The following is a 13,110-nucleotide window of genomic DNA, read 5'->3' as shown; positions in this document are numbered from 1 at the left end:
CGTTAGCTTAGCATAGTGATCGCTCAGTTTTATTGATATCGCTTTCTTCATGTCAAATGCAGCATATTCCTTGAACTATGAGATTATGCAACTCCCGGATACCAGAGGAATGCCTTGTGTGCTATCAAACGTCACAATGTAACTGGGTGATTATAAAGATGCTCTACATGTATCTCCGAAGGTGTTTGTTGAGTTGGCATAGACCGAGATTAGGATTTGTCACTCCGAGTATAGGAGAGGTATCTTTGGGCCCTCTCGGTAATACAGAACATAAGCTTGCAAACAAACGACTAAGTAGTTAGTCATGAGGTGATGTATTACAGAATGAGTAAAGAGACTTGCCGGTAACGAGATTGAACTAGGTATGAAGATACCATGATCGAATCTCGGTAAGTAACATACCGATGGACAGAGGGAATTACGTATGTTGTCATAATGGTTCGACCGATAAAGATCTTTGTAGAATACGTAGGAGCCAATATGGGCATCCAGGTTCCGCTATTGGTTATTGACCGGAGAGGTGTCTCGGTCATGTCTACATAGTTCTCGAACACGTAGGGTCCGAACGCTTAACGTTCGATGATGATATAGTATTATATGAGTTATGTGATTTGGTGACCGAATGTTGTTTGGAGTCCCAGATGAGATCACAGACATGACGAGGAGCCTCAAAATGGTCGAGAGGTAAAGATTGATATATAGGACGATGGTATTCGGACACCGAAAGTGTTTCGGGGGGTACTGGGTACTTATCGGGTCACCGGAAGGGGTTCCGGACACCCCCGGCAAACGATATGGGCGTTATGGGCCAAGAGAAAAAACACACCAGCCACAAGGGGCTGGTGCGCCTTCCATATGGGCCGGCCTAGGAGGAGAAGGAAAGAGGGGAAGGGAAAGGAAAGAGTGGAATAGAATTCCCCTTCCTTCCCTCTCCCCCTCTTTCCTTCCCCCTCCGACAAACATGGCAGGGGCGCGGCCAAGGGGAGGACCCCAAGTAGGATTCGGCCTACTTGGGGCGCCTCCTGGCTGCCTCCCCTCTCCCTCCCACCTATATATATATGTGGGGGGGGGGGGGCGCCCTAGCACACCCCAGACAATTGCCTAGCCGTGTGCGGTGCCCCCCTCCACCGTTTACACCCCCGGTCATATTTTCGTAGTGCTTAGGCGAAGCCCTGCGAAGATCACTTCACCATGCCGTCGTGCTGATGGAACTCATCAACTACCTCGACGTCTTGCTGAATCAAGAGGGCGAGGGACGTCACCGAATTGAACTTGTGCAGAATGCGGAGGTGCCGTGCGTTCAGTACTTGACCGGTTGAAGTGCGAAGAAGTTCGACTACATCAACCGAGTTGTGAAACGCTTCCACTTACGGTCCACGAAGGTATGTAGACACACTCTCCCCCTCATTGCTATGCATCTCCATGGATAGATCATTGCGTGTGCGTAGAATTTTTTTGTTTTCCATGCAAGGATTTCTAACAAGAACAACACCTTAGCTCTGGTCCACCGACATGAAAACTTACCAAATCAGTGAATGCGAATGAATCGTGATGAAACTAACTAGATGATATTCCCGTGTGTCCTCAAGAACGTTTGAATCACTATAAGTACTTCCGGCTTGTCCTTAGCAATAATAAGGATTGTGCCACCTTGTTGCACCTTGTTACTTGTTACCAAATTATCTATCAAAAACTATATTACATCTTGCAGAGAATACCTTGCTGAAAACTGTTTATCGATTCCTTCTGCTCATCGTTGTGTCCAACACTCTTACTTATTGAAAAACAGCGATTATGATTGATCCCCTATACTTGTGAGTCATCAATCGCCAACCACTTTTTCGGCGTAGGCGGCGGCGGGGGGTGGTTTCCGGCGGCAACAAGCCGGCAGGGTGGTGGAAGGGTCTTGGCTATCCATTTCGGTGACGGGGCCGGTCATCGGTGACGACGGCGGCGCGTGGGGGCGACAGTGGCGGGAAGGACGGAGCCGCTAGGGTGGTAGAAAGAGGCGCGCCACTCGTGCAAGTGCCGAGTATATTTAGGCGGCCTGGAGGGTTTTTTCGGTGGGGCAGTAAAAATTGCACCCCCTATAGATTTTAGGAGATCGGGTAGGTGCGGCACATAGGAGTAAAGCCAAAATTTGACTCCTCTATAAATTTTTAGGGGATATGCTAGTAAAAATCACATTGCCATTCATGGCTCCAAACGCACTGTAGCCAGTAGGACGTTTAATTAAATTTGTACAGAAACAGGTGCCTTAGCGCAAAAAGGTCTCCTCGGGCAAACTCGCCCCCCTGCGGCTGGTTTTTTATCCGCGCCTGGAGTTGACAGTCTCCTCCCCATCGCTCGCTCCCCCTCTCCGTCCCCCAAACCTCCCAAGCGAAGCTCCTCCTAGGGTTTTCCCCGCCGCCGCCCATGGCCGCCTCCCCGGACCGCGCCAATGACGACCTCCGCCGCCGCCTCGCCGTAGACACGCCTCCACCGCCCCAGATCGCCAAAGGTTCGTTGCTTCCCCCCGACTCCTCCCTCCCACCCTCGATCTGTCGCACCAGGTCGAAACCCTAGCGCTCCCCCGTAGCACAGGCTGCCTTGATTTGTTGCTCGTACCGTCGTTCGATCTGTTCTGACGTCACTAGGGTTCGGGGTTTTTTGGGTGGTTGCGAAATGGTATTGCCACCGTGCGTTGGGCTTCCGCAGCGTTACTGCCGTGTAGGGTCTCTGACTGAACAATTTCTGCCATGGTGGGACGATGGTTCTTCTAGGTATAAACGGTGATGTCGGTATTTGGATTTGGGTGGATTGGATGCTGTGGTCCAGTTGTTTATTTTAGTTATTGCTTCGATTCCGGGAGGTACTAGTTTTACTCATTGGATTGCCCCCCCTTTTCTATTATACTTCAATTTTTGTGGTTGAATGTAATTTGTTGGTTGTTTAACTTTGCTGTTGTGGTCTGTGTGGGTTGCAAATGTGGCCGCCCTGCCTTTGTCTGTTGGTATTCGTAGGAAAACGATGGGTGTATTCCTTTGGGCTTAGAAATGTTGCGTTCTTTGTAGTCACACATGCTGAGGGTAACATCGCGGCAGCCTCCTTTTACTGACTGTTTGCTCAATTTGTGGGCATAGCTGTGTAGTTATAAGTTGCTACAGGGTACCTCTTTTGCAATCTATGGTATTAGTGTGGATCTGTGGCAAAAATCAGTTAGTGTTCAACCAGTATATGCACAACCCTCCAGTTTAAAATCTTTATTGTGTCTTTATCTTGTCTAACCATTGAGCATTTCTTTGGTTGTCCAGTTTATGTGTCTTACAGTTTTTAGAGCATGTTTTCTGTTTTATTTTTATCAGTATAGCATGTCTCCTGTTTTATCCGTTGTAGCTTTGTTTTTCACACTGTCTTATTCATCGTAGCTTTGTTTTTCACAGAGAAGCAAGGCCTGGATACTGGCATGCCCCTTTCTCCTCAGTGGCTTATGAAGGTAAGCCAAAACATGTTTACGGTTTTAGGATTAAGGGCAGTAACTAAAGTTGAACAGCTGGACATCTTAACACTACGCCTGCGTGGTGAACATGGCAGTACAATATCATCTAGGTTGATAGTAGACTTTCTTAGTAGTTTGTGCGCACGATGGTGATTTATGTACTGTTGTTTGTTGCAGGAGCCCAGTTCACAGGGTTCACGCTCAGATGCTACAAAGACATCAGGTAATGGTGAAGACATGGACTCCAGTGCGAAGAAAAAGGATGTCTTCAGGGCTTCTGTGCTTGATGGTGAAACTGCGCGTCGTGACCGTTGGCGTGATGATGAGCGAGAACCAAATTCAGGCCCTCGGTGGGCTCGCTGGAGGGAGACAGACAAGGAACAAGCTGATTCACGCAAGGTAGAAAAATGGTCAGATGACTTGTCCAAGTTTTCTGTGGATGGCCGTCGTGCTCCGCAGGAACGTTGGGGTGATTCCAGTAACAAGGAGGGCAACTATGACCAACGCCGTGAGGGCAAGTGGATTACTCGTTGGGGTTCCAGTGATAAGGAGTCTGAAAATTGGCGTGATCGCTGGGGTGATTCGGGCAAGGAGGGTGATGCTTCCCGTGAAAAAGTTTTTTCGCAGTTTGTTGCACATGGGAAAGATGGCAACATTCATGACAAGGATACTGAGAGAGATGATAACATTTCTCGATCATGGAAGTCTAGTCATCCTGTGGGCCGTGGACGGGGTGATTCTTCTTATCACCCCTCACAGATATCACAAAAACCACCTTCTTTGTATGGGTATGGTAGAGGGAAACCAGACAATGAAATCACAGGTTTTCCAGGTTCTCGTGGAAAATTTACCCCTAGTTCTGGTAGTACAAATGCTGGCAGTACTGGATCTTCACGTCCATTCCATCTTGGTCTACTTTCTGACAGACCTGGTGGTGCATCAGGGGATCGCACAGCATTTAGATATAGTAGGATGAAACTGCTTGACATATACAGAACAACTTCCCATGTTACTGACTTCAAGATGCCTTTTGATGTTTGTGAGGAAGGGTCTGCATTTATGCAAGAAGAAATGTTGGAGCCTTTAGCATTATTTGCTCCGACGACTGACGAAGCGGTAAAGCTAATCCTATTATTTTTCTCAGCTAGGATGATCTTACTATCATGCAATTATACCATGTATATGATCTTCATGTCTCACAGTTCTTCTTATATTTGTAGGTCATTTTAAAAGCAATTGACAAAGGGGAAATCATAAACAGTGGTGTCCATCAGGTTTCCAAAGATGGGTCTGTTGGGAAAAGTAATCCTGATGTGGTGCCGTCAAAACAACCTAAATTAGGTTTGATTCAGTTTTCATACTTTGTTTGTGGCATAAACATCCAAATATGTTACTATTTTGTACTGAATGCCCCCCCATTAACCAGGTGGTAGAGATGATCAACCTGGAAGTGCAGATGATTTGAAGGGAGAAACAGCTGGAAGTCTCAGGGGTGCCATATCTTACTGTTTCCACAGTTCTTTCTGTTTATTGCATGCTCCTTAGCTGAGCGAATTTCAAGTGATTACATACAGATGATTTTGTGTTCAGTTGCATGTATAGTGGGTTTGTCATTTATGAAAGATCTAACCTTTCATAACTTGGGGGAGTCTTCCAGATGTTCTCCAGCATATCTTAACTTCTCAAATATACGTACTGCTCATGGTCTTGGTTCACAACTTGGGAGTCTTCCAGCATGTTCTCCAGCATAATCAGTCTACATGGTTTACGCATTCACATTTTGTGGAACATGCCTCTTTTCAATTTTTAGGACGGTTTTAGTCCCAGGTCTATCCATATAATAGGAGTAATTCAGCATGGTATACTCAGTAGGGGTTTCTGAGATTATTTTCGAGATCTAGTACCAGATTCTCTGGATGGTGTATCCAGATATGCCTTTATTCCTCGAAGTATTCCTTCGTTTTTCAGGCATTAAGTTTATAAGTTTATCCTTTGTTCCATATTACATTATAAATTGGTCACAAAATTTGAGGCTTGCGGTTGCATGTGTTCTATGATATATGTAGTCTAAGCAAACTAATTCATCGTGATGATCTCTTCATGGTATCTTATTTAGCTACTTTGAACTGCTTCCATTTTTTGGTAGTTAACTTAGTTGGTATTCTATCGTTGTCCTTTGCTGAATGCTTGCACAGCTTCTATAAATCCTTTCAGCATTTTAAAAACTCACCTCTGTTGATCTTTTGACAGGTGTTCCTGGAAATGTTGATTCGCTGCGTACAGAGACACCTAGCTATGTTGTTCCACAAAGATCTCGATTTATTGGAGACCATAGGCTTGGCCCAACCGACTTTCCGCAGCAAATGCCCAATGTCTTTGATCAAGAAAGTAAAGTAGTCGGGATGACAGGTGTTGATGAGTTGACCAGTCCTATTCAACCTTATCCTAATCCAGAAAATCTGTCTTTATACTACAAAGATCCACAAGGTCGAATTCAAGGCCCATTTTCTGGTGCTGACATCATTGGCTGGTTTGAGGCTAGTTATTTCGGTATTGATTTACTGGTTCGAGTTGCAAATGCTCCTCCTGATGCGCCTTTCTTAATGCTTGGCGATGTTATGCCTCACCTACGAGCAAAGGCAAGGCCACCTCCAGGGTTTAGCACCACAAAATCCAGTGATATGCTAATGCCGGAGACTCCACCTACAGGGAAATTTGTCAGCTCCAGTAGCTCACATAGCGGATCAGCTGGTGTCGGTGTTTTTAACAGTGGGCCAAGCAGGAATGGCGGTGCTGTTGAGGCTCAGAATCGTTTTCTGGAGTCACTGATGTCTAATGGTATGCAAGGTCCTTCAGCTGCTATGACTGGAGGTATGTGTACTGGCAAGAGCCCTATTCGTCTAGTTCATTCCATATATTTTCTAGTTATCTCTGCTACTTATCATGCGTACTTTCTGGTCTGACACCATATCTCCTTTTGGAATTAGGGCTGAATGAATATAACAGCAGTAGCTTTGGCAACATTGCGATGGCTGGAGGTGAGATGGGGAATAGCATGAATTATCTTTTGGCACAGCAAAGATTGTTGGAAAGACAAAAATCTTCCCAAAATGCTGTTCCATATTGGTCTGCAGATGGTATTCCAGCAGCACAGGCACAAAACAAAGATACAGCTTCAGAAGTGTCTACTCTGCACTCTAAAGTACCCAGTTCAATGGCTGATCCATCTCGTCAAGCATCACAATCTCAAAATGTTGACTTGCTTGCTATGCTGCATTCTGCAGAGAAACCTAAAGCACCTGTGGGATTGCCACCATGGTCAAACTATCCCGAATCCCGAAATGTTAATCCTAACCTTCATGTGGATCTCACTCAAGGGCCACTTAACATGCATCAAAATCTGCAGAATTCTCAGCAAATGGCTACTGCTGTTCAACAACAGAACTTCATGCCACAGAACCAGCCACCTCTCTCTCATTTGCCATCAGAGAAGTTGCTTGCTGAGATATCTCAAGACCCACAACTCTTGCACATGTTTCAACAACAGTATCTGCTATCACAACTACAGTTGCAATCACAGCCGCCAGTGGCACCTCAACCTCAGCCACAACTCTCAATGTTGGACAAGATGATATTGCTTCAGCAGCAGCAGCAACAACAACAGCAGCAGCAGCAGCTGCAACAACGACTACAGCTTGAGCAACAGCAGTTGCTGCTGCAACAACAGCACCTAGTTTCTCACGTTGCACCTCATGGACATCCCAACCAACAGCTTGATGATCCTTATGGGTCGAAGCATACTACATTGCCAGCTGGCGATTCTATGAATCTTGGTGTTCGAACAATTCAAGAGGTTCTTGAAGCTGATCGTATTTTGACTAACCATGGTACATCCCAGGTATCTAGTCAAGCATTTATGAGTATGAGGGGTATGGAGGGTGTTGGAACATCACAAAGCTCTGTACCTACTGTGCCATTGCCTCATGAATTTTTTATGGGCGCACCTTCGAAAGAACGGTTTCCCCATACTCAGAAGTTGGGAAACTCGGCAAGTGATAACACCCAACTTAGTGCAAGTATGGTCAATACGATGCAAACAGAAGTTGCAGAAAGGTACGAGGAGGCTTCTGGAAACTATCAGCAAGTTGGAATAGGTAAAGTTGAAAGTAAGCCTGCAAATATTTTAAGTTTAAGATCTACAGAGGCCAGCAGTTCAGCTCTAAGTGAAGCTAAGGGTTTTCCTGAGACACCACTGAATCAAATATCAGAGATCATGTCACCTCATAATCGTGTCCAGGAAATTACAAATACCCTTGATGCAGTTGAGCTAACTATGGCAACTGATGCAAAAACTCCTGATACACAAGAGACAAAGAAAGCTGAAAAGAAAAAGAAGCAGAAGAAGAAACAGACAGCTGTAGATGTTGGCAAAGGAGCTCCAAACACAATTTCTCAACATCCAACACTAGAAGCTGAAGTTGATGCTTCAAATCAGGCTGTTACTAAGCATGGTTTGCCAGATGACACAGACGAACTTTTTTGGGGTTCCACTGCCAGAGTGGAAAGCTCTTCTAGAGCAGTTGGACCTCCGCTGGGCTTTGAACCATATGTGAATTTGCCTCCCAAAAGTCTTCCTGAGGGGTATGCTATCAACAGAGCTGAATGGGAACCTAGTGCTCTATCTGAGCTTCATGCAGCGGCAACCCAGAAAGGTTGGAAACCTACCCAAGGACCCAGGCCTAAATCGCTGCTGGAAATTCAAGCTGAGGAACAACTAAGAGCACAGAGGGTAGCTGCGGACAGTGCCAAGATAACCATGCCAGCGCCTCCTGTGCCATCAGGTCCTTGGAATACCATGTCTGCATCTTCTGAGCAACAATTTGGGGGTGCAGGTAAATCACTGGGTGGCCAGGAAAGTGCTGGTGACTCCAGGAACAAGAGAAGTCAGTTGCATGATTTGTTAGCGGAAGAAGTTCTGGCAAGGTCTAGTAATGCGGACAATGAGAACACAGGCAATGCTAATGATGTGTTGTTTCCTCTATCGCCTGCTGTTGTTCAGTCTGATGCTCCTGCTTTTGATGATGATGACTTCATTGAGGCCAAGGACTCGAAAAAGAACAAGAAGAAGGGGACAAAGTCAAAAGGATCTGCAGCCAAAGCCCCATTACCTGTTAGTTCCATTGATTCATCAGCTATGTCTATACCAGCTGAAAAGGGCAAATCTTCAAAGCAAGCGAAACAAGAAAAGGAAATACTTCCGGCTCCTCCAAGTGGTCCATCCTTTGGAGATTTTGTTCCTTGGAAGACTGACCAGACAAATTTTGCGCCTGCTCCAGCATGGTCCAATGACTCTACGAAGGTGCACAAACCTTTGTCTTTGAGAGATATTCAGAGAGAGGAAGAAAGGAGATCAGGTGTTGTCCAGCAACAACCACCCTCACCTACTCCAGCAAAGGTTTCGGTGAACCAACGGAATCATGGTAATGCTTCTTCTAAGCAAGCTTCTGGGTCTTCTCCATCAAAGGCAGTTGCCCCTGTCCAGATGAGTTCCAATCCTTCCAATCGTTCCAAGTCAAATGCTGAAGATGATCTGTTTTGGGGCCCATCTGACCACTCCAAACAAGATAAGAAACAGTATGTTCGTATGTTCTTTGCAATGGTTTTTATCGTCACTCGATTATTTTGTCAGCGCATATTATTATCAACACATTCAGCATACCAACTTATTTTCTTCATAGTGAATAGATATAAGCGCATTAATGACTTACCTGAACTGCGGAATTGGCACTGCCCTATCCTTAAGTTTTAGATGGAACTGGTTAAGAATTTCAATAGAGCATCTTGCAAATCTCTCTGAAGTGCTAGGACCTTCAGTAATTGCATCTACTGTTCCAAATAATTTGAAGTTCTAGCTTTGTCGTAACTCCTAAGTAACTTTTTAAAATTGACCAAGTCTATAGAAAAATATATCATCTACAACACCAAATTAGTTTCATTAGATTCCTCATAAAATATATTTTCGTATTATCTATATAAATATTTGATGTTGTACATATTAGCACAATTTTAGATGTACTTGGGACAAATTCAGAACATCAAATAATTTGGAACGAAGGGAGTACCTGATTTGTGAATTGCGTCATCAGCTGGTACATATTGGTGTGGTCATGTTGATTGTATCGACCTGATTTGATTTTTAAGTTGTGTCACTAGTTGGTCATATTGGTTTGGTCATGCTCTTCTCACATGCTTTGCATATCCTCTGATGATGATCGTAATGTAATTTATGATTATTGCCATTTCTTTGAAGTTTATTTTGCACCTTGCATGTTCTAATGCACACAGCTCGCCTAGATTGTCCCAGCCAAATTGGTCTAAAGCTGTACTACTTCAATTTGGACTGTCAAATGGGTCATCAGCAAACCTGTGAGCTGTAACTATTTATAAAAAGTATAGAAAACAAAGGGCCCCTTGTTTGTCTAATTTGGTCCTCTGAACCCCTCAAAGTCTATCAGTTAGAAGTTAAGATCGCCATGGGCAAGCACTTATTTGTTTTGACATTACTTGAGCAATCTTCATATCTCATATCTGAATGTGCATATGTCAATCTGGGTCATAAAGAGTTTGTACACTGCTTCATGTTACAAGCATTTAGTAGCTGTTTTGTCCGTAAAAACCACCGGTAGGATCGACTTGGTTGTGATGGGATTAGACCATAGATGATAGCTACAAATTTCGAGGAAGAAACATTATTATTGGTTGGGTGGGATGATAGAAAGGCTGCCCAGTTTGATATGGATTTGTAAGAAATGACAAAATCCATAATTGATAACCGTCAACTCTATCTATAATTACGTGATAGCTATCTATACTAGTTATATCTTTCATACGACCTGCTGATAAATAGGGCTGTTGCCTTCCACCCTGGTGCCACACCCTAGTACCAAGGTTCATGTTCCCTAATCTCATGACACATTATTTGATTTCTGCGACTTCCTTATAGTAAATACCACTGGTACAATGCTTGACCATTGATGGCTGGAACATCCTGTCCTATTTTTTGATCTTATTACTACCGAGTTTTGTTTCCTTTTGCACGTAACTTTTGTAAGATGCTTACATTTTGTCTTGCAATGTTTAACAGGTCAGAATTCCCAAGTCTAGCAAGTCAGAGTAAAAGTTCCATGACGAAAGACCAGTCTTCAGTAAACCGTCATAAGTCTCAGGCTAGCAAGTTGCCACTTTCAACGGCTCCTAGTGCTAACCTCGTTGGGAAAGGGAAAGCAGAGGCAGCAAACAAGCAGACAGGTAACATAGTTGGTTTATGCTCATATTTCCTTTGTTACAGTGTGTTTTCTAACATAACAGTCTTGACTCTTATACTGCAGAGGCAATGGACTTCCGGGATTGGTGCGACAGCGAGTGGTCCAGGCTCACTGGAACAAATGGTATGAAACTCTCACTAGAGTAATTCTTGCTTAAAACTCACCAATCTAATTGTTTGTTCCACTATGCCCACCCAGATACAAGTTTCCTTGAGTTCTGCATTAAGCAGTCGACTGCTGAAGCAGAAATGCTTCTCCGAGAGAACGTTGGCTCTCTTGACCGCAATGGTCAGTTCATCGACAGGTTCCTCAACTACAAGGCTTTTCTGTCCACAGATGTGATCGAGATGGCATTCAGAGCGCCTAGCAACCGCGTCCCCCGCCTGAACCCCTCTTCTGCAGCCAAAGGAGGGCCAAGTGCCGAGGCAGAGCAGGATACAGGAGGAAAGAAAAAAGGGAAGAAAGGGAAGAAGGTGAGTGCAGCGGTTTTAGGGTTCAATGTAGTCAGCAACCGCATCATGATGGGAGAGATCCAGAACGTGGATTAGTAGGTCTGCATACAACGGTGGCACCGCGCTGTACATACTTTTGGCGCTCTCGATAGATTGTTTTGACTTGTTGCGATGGCAACCGAGCTTATGCGGTGGTGATTTTCGTCTCTTTTTTCGAGAAAGTGCATCCATTGCCCAATTTTTGGCTTCCTGTAACTGACACCAGATTTTGTTCTCGATAGAACTTCACTGCAGATGAACATAGATCAATTTTGTTTATTCTGGCTGCGTGTTGCAATGCATGATGTTTCTACATCAGTGCTAAAAACCGACACGGAACCTTGTCTTGCATCATTATCTGTGAATTAGAGCTTTTAAGTCTGTCTGCATAAATCATGTGATGGCCGTTGAAAACCAGTAGCCAAGAAAAGTATAGAACGATATGGGATTTAGTTTGCTGCAGGTAAGTTGGGTGTCTCGCCAGACACGTCAAAAGACTGGTGGGTAGGGATTAGGGACCAAAATTGCTAGACTTACGTAAGACAGTTACGTATCTTACGTACCTTCTTTTCCCCAAACCAAACGGCCTTCCCTCTGAATTTCAGGGTGGCCCCAGCCTCCACTAATGTTTAATTAAAAGCTGCCAACTCATCTCATTAGTAAGATATGTAGAAAGCTTTTCGTAAATGTAGCATTGCTCGGGTAGTGACTGCAGGCACATCTATCAAACCAGGAGCATTGTTATCAGCGAGAGCTGGAGTGAATAGCATAAAACTATCATAATTCGTGTTAGGGTTTTAAAAAACCATCAGACTTTTGTTTTTAACCAATACCTATCAAATTCGGTATTCGGTATCGGGTGTTTCAAAAAGTCCAAAACACCTGTTGCTAAGAAATTAAACTGGTTTATAATAGGTCGGGCTCGCACCTAAACGAATCGCGTTTGATCGTTAGCTGACATGTGGGACCCACATGTTAGTGTCCCTTCCTCATTTCCTTCACTCTTCTTTACCTCCCTTTCCTCCTTCGACGTCTACTGGCTCAACTCCCCACTGGTGAAGACCCCGAAGTTCATCGGAGACAGTGGCGCGGGCATGGGCGCCGACCACATTGTTGGCCCACGCGCATGACCGCATCCACCTGCACAACAACGTTCTTGCGGACAACGGTGTCTAGCAGGGCGACGGAGCGCCGACCGGCTCTCCTTCCACCAGCGCCAGCCGCCCCTTCCACCTCGCCGACGTCGGCCGGCCGCTCCTCCGCCTCCACTACTGCCTCATCTCCCTAGATCCTTTTCTCCTTCCCATAGCTTGCAGCCCGACGCACCACCCTCTACAGCCTGGAGCCATGGCGCCACCGGCCAGAGGCGCTGCCCTGCATTGCCGGCCAACCCCAGCAGCCAACGCTTGTGCAGGGTCCAGGCGGAGGTGGGTCGTGGCTGCGGGTGGCATGGGCGGCTAACTCCGATAGGAGGCCTCCCTAGATGCGATCCTCCATGGCGGCGTCCAGCAGGTGACGGAGCCGTCTACCCGCACCCTGCGCATATTGGACGACGATCAGCGACAAGATGGAGCTTCGCGACGGTGCCATTGATGCTGTCCGGCGGGCTCCTCACGGCGGCTGCTGGCCGGCGAGCATGGCTGCAGGCGCACGCCCACGGGATGGACCCGATTGCTTTTTCAAAAGATTACAGGGACCCGATTGTGTTTTTGAAACATTTACAGGGACCCAACTGCTTTTTTATGAGGAAGAGACACTGACATGTGGTCTCCATATGTTAGCTAACGGTTAAACACATGGTCAGACTAACGGTTCG

General features: G+C 45.5%; 1 protein-coding gene across 1 annotated transcript; it reads left to right on the top strand.

The window, feature by feature from the left end:
* Window positions 1-2,296: 2,296 nt before the first annotated feature.
* On the top strand, window positions 2,297-11,573 carry LOC109753524 (protein ESSENTIAL FOR POTEXVIRUS ACCUMULATION 1). The gene is made up of 10 exons (XM_020312423.4): window positions 2,297-2,500; window positions 3,423-3,475; window positions 3,656-4,594; window positions 4,699-4,819; window positions 4,905-4,970; window positions 5,729-6,349; window positions 6,466-9,112; window positions 10,623-10,786; window positions 10,867-10,926; window positions 11,002-11,573. Exons 1-10 carry the CDS (start codon window positions 2,416-2,418, stop codon window positions 11,349-11,351), a joined length of 5,106 nt encoding a protein of 1,701 aa, XP_020168012.1. The 5' UTR covers window positions 2,297-2,415; the 3' UTR covers window positions 11,352-11,573.
* The last annotated feature ends 1,537 nt before the right edge of the window (window positions 11,574-13,110 follow it).

Source organism: Aegilops tauschii, chromosome 2 (assembly GCF_002575655.3).
Source record: "Aegilops tauschii subsp. strangulata cultivar AL8/78 chromosome 2, Aet v6.0, whole genome shotgun sequence".
NCBI lineage: Eukaryota > Viridiplantae > Streptophyta > Magnoliopsida > Poales > Poaceae > Aegilops > Aegilops tauschii.
This window is presented reverse-complemented; position numbering and strand designations above follow the sequence as displayed.